General features: G+C 41.0%; 1 protein-coding gene and 1 pseudogene across 1 annotated transcript; both read right to left on the minus strand.

Moving 5' to 3' along the window:
- Positions 1 to 445: 445 nt before the first annotated feature.
- LOC147841992 (uncharacterized) lies at positions 446 to 3,590 on the minus strand (annotated as a pseudogene).
- Positions 1,352 to 12,339, minus strand: LOC147841991 (uncharacterized). The gene is made up of 4 exons (XM_088651116.1): positions 10,397 to 12,339; positions 10,174 to 10,275; positions 8,588 to 8,720; positions 1,352 to 3,819 (listed from the first exon to the last, which is right to left on the minus strand). Exons 2-4 carry the CDS (start codon positions 10,233 to 10,235, stop codon positions 3,583 to 3,585), a joined length of 432 nt encoding a protein of 143 aa, XP_088507242.1. The 5' UTR covers positions 10,236 to 10,275; positions 10,397 to 12,339; the 3' UTR covers positions 1,352 to 3,582.
- Between the last annotated feature and the right edge of the window lie 1,516 nt (positions 12,340 to 13,855).

Consider the following 13,855-nt stretch of genomic DNA (forward strand, 5'->3'; position numbering starts at 1 on the left):
AACCTTTCTAGTCAATAAAATGTAATACACAAGTAGTAGATTTTGTTAACAATGTTTTTTGAATGCGTAACAATAATATATATATATATATATATATATATATATATATATATATATATATATATATATATATATATATATATATATATATATATATATAATGTGTGTGTGTGTATATAATTTTACATAGCAATTAACATTTCAGTAAGACTGTTGCAAGATCAGACTTTATTGTTGCGTTTTCCTATTTTTTTATTTACAAATGTAAATCAAAGTAAACATTTGATTTCACTAACAGTATTCCAAAGATGTTACAGAAAGAAGAAAGAACAATACAATTAATTAGTGTTAGTATCTGGTAGAAAAATACATGTTTCCATTTTGTTAATTGTACATTTTGAATACAGCCCCTTTATCATATTTATCGATTTGATTATTAGCTCATTGATGCGCCAGCTCACCCATATAACAAAAATGACAAGATTTACATAGACACACATTAAAAACATGTTAAAGCATAGTAATTTGTTCGATTTCTGCATCACTACAGTGCCACTTTGTGATTTGCCACTATTTGAAGAAGAGCAAAAATATAACTTTAGAGAAATGTGATTGTTTTAATAAGATCAAACATTCCCTACTTACAGAGTGAACCTTGTTTTTTTTCTTTTTGACTATGTAATTAACACTGACTCTATCTTTTGCTTTTTTGACCATTTTTCTATAACCATGGAGAGCAGCAATTTTTCTTTTCCTTGAAACTTTGCTAAACTGGGAAAAAATCAATTTGTGTGCCCTCTGTACTAAATTAAACACTTCCTGAGTCTCTTGAAATTGTACTGACTGGCTCCACTCGTGAAGATCTGTGAGCATGTCCTGTAGTGTAGCCTTTTTTCTTTCACAGGACTGTAAGCATTGTAAATCAAAAGAATCGCTCTGACAAGATTTGTGAAGAATGCTGTGAACTAATGTACATACACACAGCTCCCCATGACTATTTGCAATGCATGTGCAAAATCTTGTCCCTTTATGACTTACTACTCCTACACTACTCCCATCAAGGTGACAGACAGTAAGGTTTTCACTGTCTGTGAAGTAGGATTGACTGTCAACAATCTTTCTTGCTGCATCAGTCCTAAGGTCTTGAATCACAAATCCTTGTTTCTCTGCAATTGTCTTTGAAAAAATTAAGTGTTTGCACATAGATCCTCGTTGGAATCTTTAGCAGTTGCATGTGTGCATCACCAAATCAACAGTGTGAAACTGTGTGCTTGTATCTAGTGGTACCTGTAGTGGCTATTTTCTCTAAGGAGGCTCTCTCAGTGGTCAAGAAACAAAGTCTTACCCGGGATGTCTTTTACAAGTTTTATTCTTTATAAAGAAGATCACAGTCATACAGCAACAACAGTTTCTGCAGAGTGAGATACTGAAGTCAAGTGTGTTCACCCTTTTATCTGGTTTGTACTGCTTACGAGGTCAACTCCCAATAAGGCCTCATCAACAATTACGTCAGGCGTCTTCTGCTGTTCGTGCGATATGCTCATAACAACCACACATCCTTCTTAGGATAATGAAAAAGTTTTCACCTAAAGAAATTTAGTTATCTATAAAAATGTACACATAGGTTTTATGATGAACATATGGAGAACACAGATACACACACATGTAATAATGAGTCTTAGACAAGTTTCTAACATATAAAGCTCATCTAAAAATGAATTTCCATTACAATTCCTCTCTTTTTATCATTCATTGATACCTCATCATCAAATTCATCATCAATTTTTTCACCTTTTCTAAAATCACACAAGTTATAAATCACATTCTGATTATATTGATCATGCTGTTTACAAAAAAATCACTCCAATTATATTAATCACACTGGTTACACAAATCATTTAACAGGTTTCTGCACACATTAATACACTAGAGATGTTCAAACCCTCTTCTTAATATAGTTTCCCCATTAAGATTTACTTTTCAAAACATCCCTCCTCCCTGGGAGCCGGGCTAAACGAATAATCACTGTTATTGCACTCCTGACCGAAGTCAGACCCTCAGTCACCCCTCAGAGGTTTCCATCACAGAAATTGCCTGTTATTTGCACACTATTGATTGATTTTACACAACAAAATTCAGAAACATTTGTCAGTTAATTAAAATAACTAACCCTCTACATTGTTAATTAAATCATAATACTCATAAACATAGGAACACGTTGTTGTTTCTGTACTCTTAAACATACAACTCATGCAGTTTGCTGTTTTTCTTTGGATAGACCCAAAATACATGTAAGCAAGCAAATAGTCGTCTCAAAATTCGAACAAAAAGTCAGATCCATTAACATTTTCTCAATTAAGAAACAGCCGTCACCTAAATCTGTTCTTAGTCTGTTCACGGGTTTTCTTTGTTCATATCCACATAGCTGCTGCTATCACCAAAGTCAAATCAAATTCATCCCCCATATCAATATTCATACCCTCTTTGTTGACAGCCATCTTTACCATCTGAAGGGATGTTGTAGATGTAATCAGTCTGCCCACTGACCATGATATAAATCTGAAAATACATGGCAGACAACACAATAACACTAGACCCACCCCCACTATAGGTAAAACTACAGTAAAGGCCCAGTAGATCCAGTTTCCCCACTTAAATGACAGCCAAATCTAGCCAGGAGTTGTTAGCTTTCTTGGGCTCTTTAACGGCCATTCTCATGTGGGCCACTATATCAGTGATGTTTGAACTGTAATCAGGTAAGCTGAAACAGCAGGACACGCCCACGAGACAACAGAGGCTGCCCTTCTCGGCTGTTAGGATGTCTAATGCCATTCTATTTTGGATTACCGCGTCTCTAATTTGCTTCATCTAATCACTAATCAGTGTCAGAGCAGTTTCAGTACTGTTTGCAATTGCTAAAACCGACCATGCCAATCCATTGATTTTGTTAATAGTTACGGCTGTGCCCCCTCCGTAGAACAGTGATAACCCAATATTGGCCCCTATTGATGTCCAAGGGTCAAACAACACATAATCATTATACATGTCAGGCATGTTCCCAGGCAAAACACTAACACTTCTCTTATGCCTCCCCCCTGTTTTCTCATCATCACCTGGAAGATAAATAGAACTACCCACATTCAACAAAGCAGGATAACAACACCCAGACCACCCATTTGTTGGTAATGAGTGAAACGCTCTGTCCCCACACACCCACACTGCTGCTGGTGATGAGTCACTCGGACTGTCAAACGGACACTGAAAGTACCTTTTCACACCTTTGATCATCGCTTTGCAGTTGTAGGGTGATTTATCTGATGTCTCTATCTTCAGTCTGCAGTCAGACCAGCCTGTAGTGGTAGTTGCAACGTTCTTTCTGGTATGATGACACACACACATCTCCTTGTGGACATTTGGACCTTTTCAATCATAACTGATTGCTGCTTGATGTTGTTTTCAGGAGTTACTGTTTCACACACCCCTCTTGACTTTGTTGTTGTTTCTCCCCAGCTGTGACCTTGCTTCACTCAGATATCAGCCTGCTGTTTTCCTTCAGACAATTTCAGAGCCCCTCTTTCTCTCCTACTCCCTCGCAGAATCCTCCTCAGGTGGTGGAATTTTCCTGCAGTGCCCAGCGTGCACCCATGTTGCCCGCTCCACGACCTTCACCGCTGTCTCAGTGGTCAGTAGCACTTGAAATGGACCCAGCCAACGTTTCGCTCTCCAGCTCTTTCTACTCAGGTCCCTTATCACCACGAAATCGCCAGGCCTCAGATTGTGTAGTGGTCTGTCAGCTGCCTTCCCCAATGCGGCCTTTACCTGCACACAAACATTGGACAACACATGAGACATTTCTTTACAGTAATTCAACATGTCATTCTCACACACATCTGTTGAGGGCAGCTGCTGTTTACCCCCATTCACACCTACACGCGGTGGTCTGCCAAAGACAATTTCAAACAGGCTCAAATTCATTTTTGGTCTTTTTCTCATTCTCATGTACATCAGGACAATGGGTAGAGCTTAAACCCATGTAAGTCCTGTGTCTTCACAACATTTTGCCAATTTGTTTTTCAGAATACCATTTTCTCTGTCGACAGCTCTGCCTGAAGCTGGATGTGCAATGTGTTCTCAAATCAATTTCCAAATATTGGCCCACTTGTTTGATTGCTTCATTAACAAAATGGGTACCATTATCTGAGCTTATTTTTTGTGGTATTCCCCATCTCGGCACGATTTCAGTCAGTAACGCTCTTGTTTGTTGCCGAATCTTGTTTTGAGGTTGGAAAAACTTCAACCCACTTTGACCACGTCAACCATCACCAAACAATACCTTTTCCCATTGCATGGGGACAATTCAATGAAATCCATCATCAAATATTCAAAAGGCCCCGTTGGAGGTGGATAAGATGATAGTGGAACCTTTATAGCTCTGGCCACATTATGTGTGTTGCAAATTACACATCGTCTACAGAAATTGTCCGCAAATGTAGTGAACCCCTTTGTGAACCACAGTTCGTTCATTTGCGCAACCATTGCTGTTTTTGACACATGATCTTTACCGTGAAGCAATTTCGCATAATGTTGGAAAAAATGTTTTGGTAAACACGCCTTGCCCTCAGCACACTTCCACACATTATCTTTCATCACACAGCCAGACTGTCTCCACTTGTTTTTCTCCAGCCCCGTCGCGAAGGTCTGCATATCCTACAAAGAAGAACACACGTCATTGTCATTATCAACAGATAGCAGAGAACATTCAGAGTTGTCCTCGTCTCGGGACGCCGCGACTTTTGCTGCTGCGTCTGCTCTGGAGTTACCTGCAGAAACAGAATCTTTGTTGTTAGTGTGCGCTGCGCATTTACAAATGGCCAGTTTGTCAGGTAGTAAAATTGCATCAAGCAGCGCTGGCACTAAAGGAGCATGGACTATTGGTCGACCATCAGACTTTAGAAATTTTCTGTGTTTCCACAGAGCCCCAAAATCATGAGCTACCCCAAATGCATACCTAGAGTCAGTGTAAATGGTAGCTTCTTTTTCTGCCATCAATTTACATGCCTCTGTCAATGCCACGAGCTCTGCGGCCTGTGCCGAATAGTGCCCTGGTAATTTACCAGAAGCCATCACATCAAATTCAGTTGTTACAGCGTAACCAACCTTATTCTGGCCTGTTTGTGGATCTTTGAATGCTGAACCATCCACAAAGAGGACATTGTAACAATTTTCAAGTGGTTTGTCAGAGAGGTCAGGTCGTGGTGTACACACCTGTTCAACTGCTGTTAAACAACAATGACGCTCTTCCCCATCCTCCTCAGTAGGAAGAACAGTAGCTGCATTCAAACCAGTACATCGTTTAACAGTCACATTTGGCATATCTAACAAGATAGTGTGATATCTCAGCCAGCGAGCTGTTGACAGATGCAATGTTTTTTGTTCTTGAAGTATCATGGACACAGAATGTGGCACCATCAATATCAGATCAGAATAACCAACAAAATCTCTTGAAGCCATAACAGCTTTTTCCGCAGCCGCCACTGCTCTTAAGCAACGTGGCAGGCCTGCTGCTACAGGGTCAAGTTTGCTCGAAAAATCATCATCCCTATCAATTACGACATGTGACGTACAATGCAGTTCACCAGGAGACATCATATTACTGTGAAAAGGTTTAACATGTTCTTTAGCCAATTTGCAAATTGAATTAGCCCATTCATTGTCTTCAATGAGCCATCTATAGGCCCACTTCGGCTCTTGTGATTCAATTTGTAAACAACAAAATTCCTCCCCTTCAATCACTCTCACACCAGAGGAATCTGCCATTAAAATCAAATTTAGTTTACACAAAATGTCCCTTCCGATGATTGGAAACGGGGCATTTTGGTGAACAAACAAATGCATATCTGAAAATTTTACCCCCTCTGTTTCACAGGTCAGCGGAGCTGTAAATCGCTCAACCACTGTATGACCAGATCCAGACAGAGACTTGTGAAATTTGGTTGATAGAGGTATTTCACACTGGAGGTCACATGGTCGTATGTAAGATCTGCTAGCTCCGCTATCAGCTAAAAAAACTCAACCAAAGTGGTCTCAATCAACATAAAATATTTTGTCATATTAAAAATGCTTCATTACCAAAAAAAAAAACAATGCCATTTCATCAGAAAAAATGATCAACATCACTGTGATCAAAATTACAGTTGGAAATGCAAGCTTTTTCTTCATTGCAGAGAGCCAAAAGTATGTCAGTGTATGTGAATATGTCTGTATAAAAATGTGTCTGCATTTAAACTTGTTAGTAAAAAATGTTCACTTCCCTTTACTGTAGCTGTTGGCTGCTTGCCCAGACCCTCTCCATTCTGCTCTTCCCTCTCCGCACATCAGCTCCGTTGTTGGTTTGCGCCTTTTGGGTCAATCCTTGACCAAAAGTCCATCTCGGTGGCAAGCGCAGACATTTGGTACAGTTTCTTGTCACGTAGCCCACAGGCTCTGTAGATTTCATCGCCATCCGTCACATGATTTCATCGCCATCCGTCACATTCCAGTTTCTCCATCTTCTGGTATCTTTCTCACCCTTGACACCTTTGTCGCCTTTGAACTTGGGATATCTTTGGTTGTCAGGTCTTGGTTGGATCTTTGGTTGGCCGCTTATACCAGAGCCATGTGCAGCTCGTTTTCTGCTTTCTTCTTGTCTTGCTCTTGCTTCACTGTCAGCTTGTCTTCAGCATGTTGAGCAGACAGCAAAATGTCTGTTAAATGTCCATTTCTCCAGTTAAAACAGATGTCCTCCACTCGTTCGAGGTGGGAATTTCGTTGGTGCGGTCGGAGGTCTTCTGGGACAGTAGTAGTTGAGGTCTGGGTCAGTTCTCAGGGCTCGCAGCTCAGCCACGGGATAGTGATGGTACAGCGGTACATGTATGGAAACAGATGTATAGAAAAGATTAGTAATGCTAATTAATCTTTCATTCACACTTTCACATTTTTCACTTGCTTTTTCCTTCACTTTATCTCCTTCATTCTTTTCCCTACATGACACTTCTTCATTCTCTTCCCTACATGACAGCTGCCTCAGCAGCATTTTCCTCTTTGCCTCTTATCTGCCTTTCTGAGCCAACAATCAACAGTGTCTCCACACGACACACACACATTCCTTTCACAAAAACAACCTGCTTTTCCTTCTGCCTTCTCAATCAACTCTTTCAATTTGTTTAACCTAGTAACACTCAACATTCCTATTCCCTCAGAAACTTGTGATACTTTATTAGTTTTCCTATATCTTGCATGCTTTTTTTCTTTTTCCATATAATTTTTTTTCCCATATTCCAAAACACCGGTCTATCATATCTTTGTACTTTGTTTTGAGACGTCCTCATGCTGGCAAAAACTTCCCCTGGACTTTTTCGGTACCTATTAATCTGTCGGACGTCTCCAACAGATTTCGATTTTTCACCTAAAATCGACAAGTTAAGCTTTCCAGCTCGTGGCATCTCTCTATTTCTCGTGGCACACAATTTCACTTTCCTTTTAGAAGTGAATTGCCCGGCCCCTGATTTCAACCTCCTTCTGGAAGTAAATCGCACAGCCTGGATTTCAGCTTCTTTTTGGAAGTAAATTGTACAGCCCCCTGATTTCAACCCCCTCCCGGGAGTAAATCACAGTTAGCTAGCCGAACGTATTAAAAAGGTCTTGATCTTAGACAGGCACCAGATCTCACTTGTATAAGGTCTTGATCTCAGCTAAACGCCAGATCTCACTTGTAACAACGGTCTTGATCTCCGCCCGATGTCCGATCTCACTTTCATTAATCACGCCGCTATCCCACAGAGACAGATCTACCAGCATGGTGAGGCCCAATTTGCAGTAAAAACCCTTCTAATTATTTTTGATCACAATAATCAAATACCCAAATCTTGTTATATTTCCTTTTTTACAATAAACCAAGAATTTGTTTCTTACCAGAAGTAAGAGTTCAGATGCCACTGAGTTCTTTTCCCAGATGTCAGTGGGGTCCCCCTCTGAGCCCGGCGGTCGGCCCCTCAACCCTCAATCGCGGGGCAGGGCTGTGACACGAAGTCCCAGGATGATCAGTCACCGTCCGCAGGGTCCGGAAAAGTTCCTCCAAGACATCCCACTATTCTGACACCAAATTGTAGTGGCTATTTTCTCTAAGGTGGCTCTCTCAGTGGTCAAGAAACAAAGTCTTACCCGGGATGTCTTTTACAAGTTTTATTCTTTATAAAGAAGATCACAGTCATACAGCAACAACAGTTTCTGCAGAGTGAGATACTGAAGTCAAGTGTGTTCACCCTTTTATCTGGTTTGACCTGCTTACGAGGTCAACTCCCAATAAGGCCTCATCTACAATTACGTCAGGCGTCTTCTGCTGTTCGTGCGATATGCTCATAACAACCACACATCCTTCTTAGGATAATGAAAAAGCTTTCACCTAAAGAAATACTGTTATCTATAAAAATGTACACATAGGTTTTATGATGAACATATGGAGAACACAGATACACACACATGTAATAATGAGTCTTAGACAAGTTTCTAACATATAAAGCTCATCTAAAAATGAATTTCCATTACATACCAAACATACTCCATCTTTAGACATATCTATTTTTGTATCCAGGCCTTTTGCAACCATAGACTGAGCAGCAATAATGGTGTCTTCGCTGTTAGATCTGTTGATTCGTCCAGTTTCTGTCAGATCATCTTGGTAACTAAATGATAAAATAAGGTAAAAAAGGGTCAACTGAGATAAAAAATCATCAATCAATCAAGCCTTTATTTGTCACTACACTTTCGTATAGCGAAATTGGACCCCCCAGACCATACACAAAACATCACAAACAACTTTTCAGGGGAGACAGATCTTAGGAGGTAGCATTTAGAAACGAAGAAAGATACATTTGGACAGTTAGGCTAAAAAACACCCCCTCAGCTTACCCTTGATTAGGACAAAGTGAGAAAAGGGAGAAAAACAGCCCTATCTTAGCATAAGCACACCTGCAAGACACAACATAGACAGAGGGGATGGGAACAGGGGTAATGGAAAACAGTCCGTTGAGTGCGGGCAGCCAACTGGTCCAGCAGCCATTTCCGGCGCAAGTCACAGTCCCGCCCAAGCCCCACGTGGGTAAAAGCACACGAAGGCGTTCGGATGGGGATCGGTGGTGAAGGTTTATCTGTAGATATGTTTGTGTGTGTTTGAGCCTGCATAGTCCAGAGTCCCGCAGGTGTCCTTGACAGGGGCAGGAATTTTAGAGCGTCCGCTTATCTTGCTTATCCCAGGGAGTTGTTTACTTTCAGCCGAGGCCGTCTGGCAGGAGTAAGAGGAGAGCCGAAAAAAAGACAGTAAGATACTTCAACTTTAGGTCAATATCTGCCAATTTCACAGATATTTAATGTCCATCACTCGTCTCCCGATCTGGCCAAAATTTGTTGCAGAGCTGCTAGCTTCACCTCGATGGTTTCCAGTTTGCAGTCAAGGACCATAGTCTGATTCGCGACCCTACCCATCAGTGTTTCAATCAAGCCGGCCAGCCTAGTGGGGTTTTGAGCTGCGCTGACCACTTTTATCAGTTTCTGATATCCCAGGGCCCCGCATAAGCCCATCAGCAGAAACCCTGTTATCAAAGTTCCGAATAGGTAGATATCTTCAATATCCTCCAGAGACAGAGCAGCTAGACAGAGGACTCTCCACTTCTCCCACCCGTCCATCACATATCCAGCTGCGAGCGTCCCCGCAGGACAGCTGGGTTCCCCGGAGCCCAGCGATCTCGTTGAGAAGATGGTGTCAATTGCATTCAGAGACCAGTTGATCAAATCCATAATTCCTTTTTCGTTTGGAAAGCAGGACAAGGAGAGCCTCAGAGATAGAATAAGACGAGACAAGAGGTGCTAGCAAGAAGAGATATGGGACGGAGCGGGAAGAAGAGCGACCGCCTTCGCCGAGAGCCAAAGAAGAAAACATGTACTTTCTTTTGATCATGAAAACTGACATCCAATAACAGGTACTACAATAAAGATTAGTTTGTTAATTGTAGGTAACTTGTAATTGCCAGAGGTGGTTTATGTTACATACAATCAGAGTACCACAACATAGACATGATTTCTGTAACTGGTAATTACAATTTGGCATATCAACAGTAATATGGTGATCTTAAAATTTACCTGTAATATTTCTGAACATCACCACAAAGCAAGCAAAGAAGCCGATCAATTCTACTATTCATCTTCCCCTTTAAAAATTGGTACTTCACTGTAAGGAAAAACCTGTACAAAAGATAAAGAACTTACAACATATTTTGTACAATTTTGTCATGATAATCATGTTATATTAATAATATACCATAATGAAATTTTAGAGCATACAATTATCATTGTAATAGTTTACCTCTCTGCCTTATTGTTGGTTTCACTGTTATGATGATAGAATGTCCGACCAATATTGGACCACAATTCTCCCAAACAAATCCACTGATTCTTGAGGTAAGTTGATACATGTGAACTCCACACTCCTCGTCAGACAGGGAAAGGGGGTGGGACTGGACTACTAATTTCCAAAGAATGAAAATTTACTCTGATACCATCCCTGCCAACAATCAGCTCCTTTGAATTCCATGCAGTCACCATTATCCACCCCTTCTACATAAATGTGGTTGTCATCTACCGCCCACCAGGTAAATTAGGTCACTTCTTAGATGAACTGGATGTTCTTCTCTCATCTTTTTCTAATTTTGACACTCCCTTGTTGGTGCTAGGTGACTTCAACATTTACGTTGACAAACCGCAAGCTGCAGACTTTCAGACTCTGCTTGCCTCTTTTGACCTAAAAAGAGCACCTACTTCTGCTACCCACAAATCAGGTAATCAGCTAGACCTTATTTACACACGACACTGCTTCACTGATCAAACAATAGTAACTCCACTACAAATATCCGATCATTTCCTTCTGTCTCTCAACATCCACATTACTCCTGAGCCGCCACACTGGTTACCTTTCGCATAAACCTACGATCTCTCTCACCCAATAGACTATCCACCATTGTTTCAGACTCTTTTCTTCCATCTTGCAAACTCTCAGCACTTGATTCGAACAGTGCCACTGATACACTCTGCTCCACACTAGCATCATGTCTAGACCGATTATGTCCTCTTGCATCCAGGCCAGCCCGTGCCCTGGCTCTCGGATGCTCTCCGTGAGCATCGCTCAAAACTTCGGGCTGCAGAGAGAATTTGGTGGAAAACTAAAAATCCTGCACAGCTCTTAACATACCAAACTCTTCTGTCCTCTTTCTCAGCTGAGGTTACTTCTGCAAAGCAGACATATTACAGTCTGAAAATCAACAATGCCACTAATTCTCGCCTACTTTTTAAAACATTTTCCTCCCTCCTCTATCCTCCTCCTCCACCTGCATCCTCCACACTTACTACTGATGACTTTGCTACATTCTTTTGCACCAAAACTGCAAAAATCAGTGCTCAATTTGCTGCAACTACAACAAACACGCAAGGTACACCATCGACACCACACACACTCACCTCTTTTTTTCAGCTCTCTGAGTCTGAGGTGTCCAAACTCGTGCTATCTAGCCATGCAACCACCTGTCCACTCGATCCCATTCCCTCTCATCTCTTGCAAGCCATCTCTCCTGCAGTCATACCAACACTGACTCACATAATTAACACATCTCTTGACTCTGGTTTATTCCCCACTTCATTTAAACAGGCTAGGGTAACCCCACTGCTAAAGAAACCCAACCTGGACCATACGCTACTTGAAAACTACAGACCAGTATCCCTGCTTCCATTCATGGCCAAGATTCTGGAGAAAGTAGTGTTCAATCAAGTTCTGGACTTTCTTACTCAAAACAATCTCATGGACAACAAGCAATCCGGCTTTAAGAAAGGCCACTCAACTGAGACTGCCCTGCTCTCGGTCGTGGAGGATCTCAGACTGGCTAAAGCAGACTCTAAATCATCAGTCCTTATTTTACTGGACTTGTCAGCTGCTTTTGACACTGTCAACCACCAGATCCTGCTATCTACGCTCGAGTCACTGGGAGATGCGGGCACTGTTATACAATGGTTCAGATCTTACCTCTCTGACAGGTCATTCAGGGTGTCTTGGAGGGGAGAGGTGTCCAACCTACAGCATCTAAACACTGGGGTACCTCAAGGCTCTGTTCTTGGGCCACTTCTCTTCTCCATCTACACATCATCTCTAGGACCAGTCATCCAGAGACATGGATTCTCCTACCACTGCTATGCTGATGATACCCAGCTATACCTCTCTTTTCATCCTGATGATCCCTCGGTTCCAGCTCGCATCTCAGCCTGCCTGTTGGATATTTTACACTGGATGAAAGATCATCATCTTCAGCTGAACCTCGCAAAAACGGAAATGCTTGTAGTTTCTGCCAACTCAACTCGACACCATAACTTTTCAATCCAGATGGATGGGGCAAACATTACTGCACCCAAAATGGTGAAAAGCCTTGGAGTAACGATTGATGACCAACTAAACTTCTCTGACCACATTTCTAGAACTGCTCGATCGTGCAGATTCGCACTCTATAACATCAGAAAGATCCGACCCTTCTTATCTGAACATGCAGCTCAACTCCTTGTTCAAGCTCTTGTTCTCTCCAAACTGGATTACTCCAACTCTCTACTAGCGGGACTTCCAGCTAACTCTACCAAGCCTCTTCAGCTGCTCCAGAACGCAGCAGCAAGAGTGGTCTTTAATGAACCTAAAAGAGCACATGTCACTTCGCTGCTCATCTGTTTGCACTGGCTGCCAGTTGCTGCTCGCATCAAATTTAAAGCTCTGATGTTTGCCTACAAAGCGACTTCTGGCTTTGCTCCTTCTTATCTGCTCTCACGTCTGCAGATCTATGTGCCCTCCAGAAACAAATATATAATTGTACCTTTAAAGGTCCTAAATTGGTCCTTAGGGTAAAATTTTGTACCCAAATGGGCTATAAAGGCACAAACGTACAGATTTAGGTTTGAAAGGTACATTTTTGTACCTTTAATAGCACATTTGGATACAAAATTGTACCGTAAAGGACCAATTTGGCACCTTTAAAGGTACAATTATATATTTTGTTTTCCTATAGAAACAAAATTTTACCCTCAGCTCATGATAAGATCAACATACTATATAACACTAATTTAAATGTATTAATACTAAACATTATTACTAAAATACATATTTTAAAAATATAAAGTTAATAAATTGATTGTATTACATTTTTTTTTCATGTATTCAAATTTAAAATTTCTCAAAAATATTTACAATTTAATTTATAATCGAATGTAATTTTAATCATTAAAACGTAAATACTGGTCTTTGTTAACTGTGGGATGTAGAATAAGGACCACACAGAGTGACAGCATCATCATACAGGTGGAGATGTTGCTGTCTCTTTTGGCTTGTTAAGAAGTTATAGTTGTGTTTGTTACTGAGGCGGTCGAGATATGCTGGCTGTTTAAACAGAACTTCGCACGATTTTCAAAGAAAAGTCTATTTTGGAGTCCACATTTTTCAGGTTAATATGTATTAATGATATATTTTCTGTGTCATTTTTACATGTGAAGCCGTGTTCTGTTGATTTTGTCTGACTCTCGGGTCTCGGATTTCCCCGCTTGAAGTGCTCCGGGCTGCCTGGTTTACGTTGGCCTGCAGGATGGAGTTTGCTAAGATGTCTGCAGCTTATTAAAGAAGTGAATACAATATTATATCGAAGTCACAGAGGGTAATAATAACGTTATAGAAGGTGGGTAACTATATGCTGTTAGTTTTCTCAGAGTAAAAACTCCTATTATTGCCTACGTATTCGCGCCTCAT

The sequence above is a fragment of the Danio rerio genome, chromosome 10 (assembly GCF_052040795.2).
Source record: "Danio rerio strain M-AB ecotype USA chromosome 10, GRCz13ab, whole genome shotgun sequence".
Taxonomy (NCBI): Eukaryota; Metazoa; Chordata; class Actinopteri; order Cypriniformes; family Danionidae; genus Danio; species Danio rerio.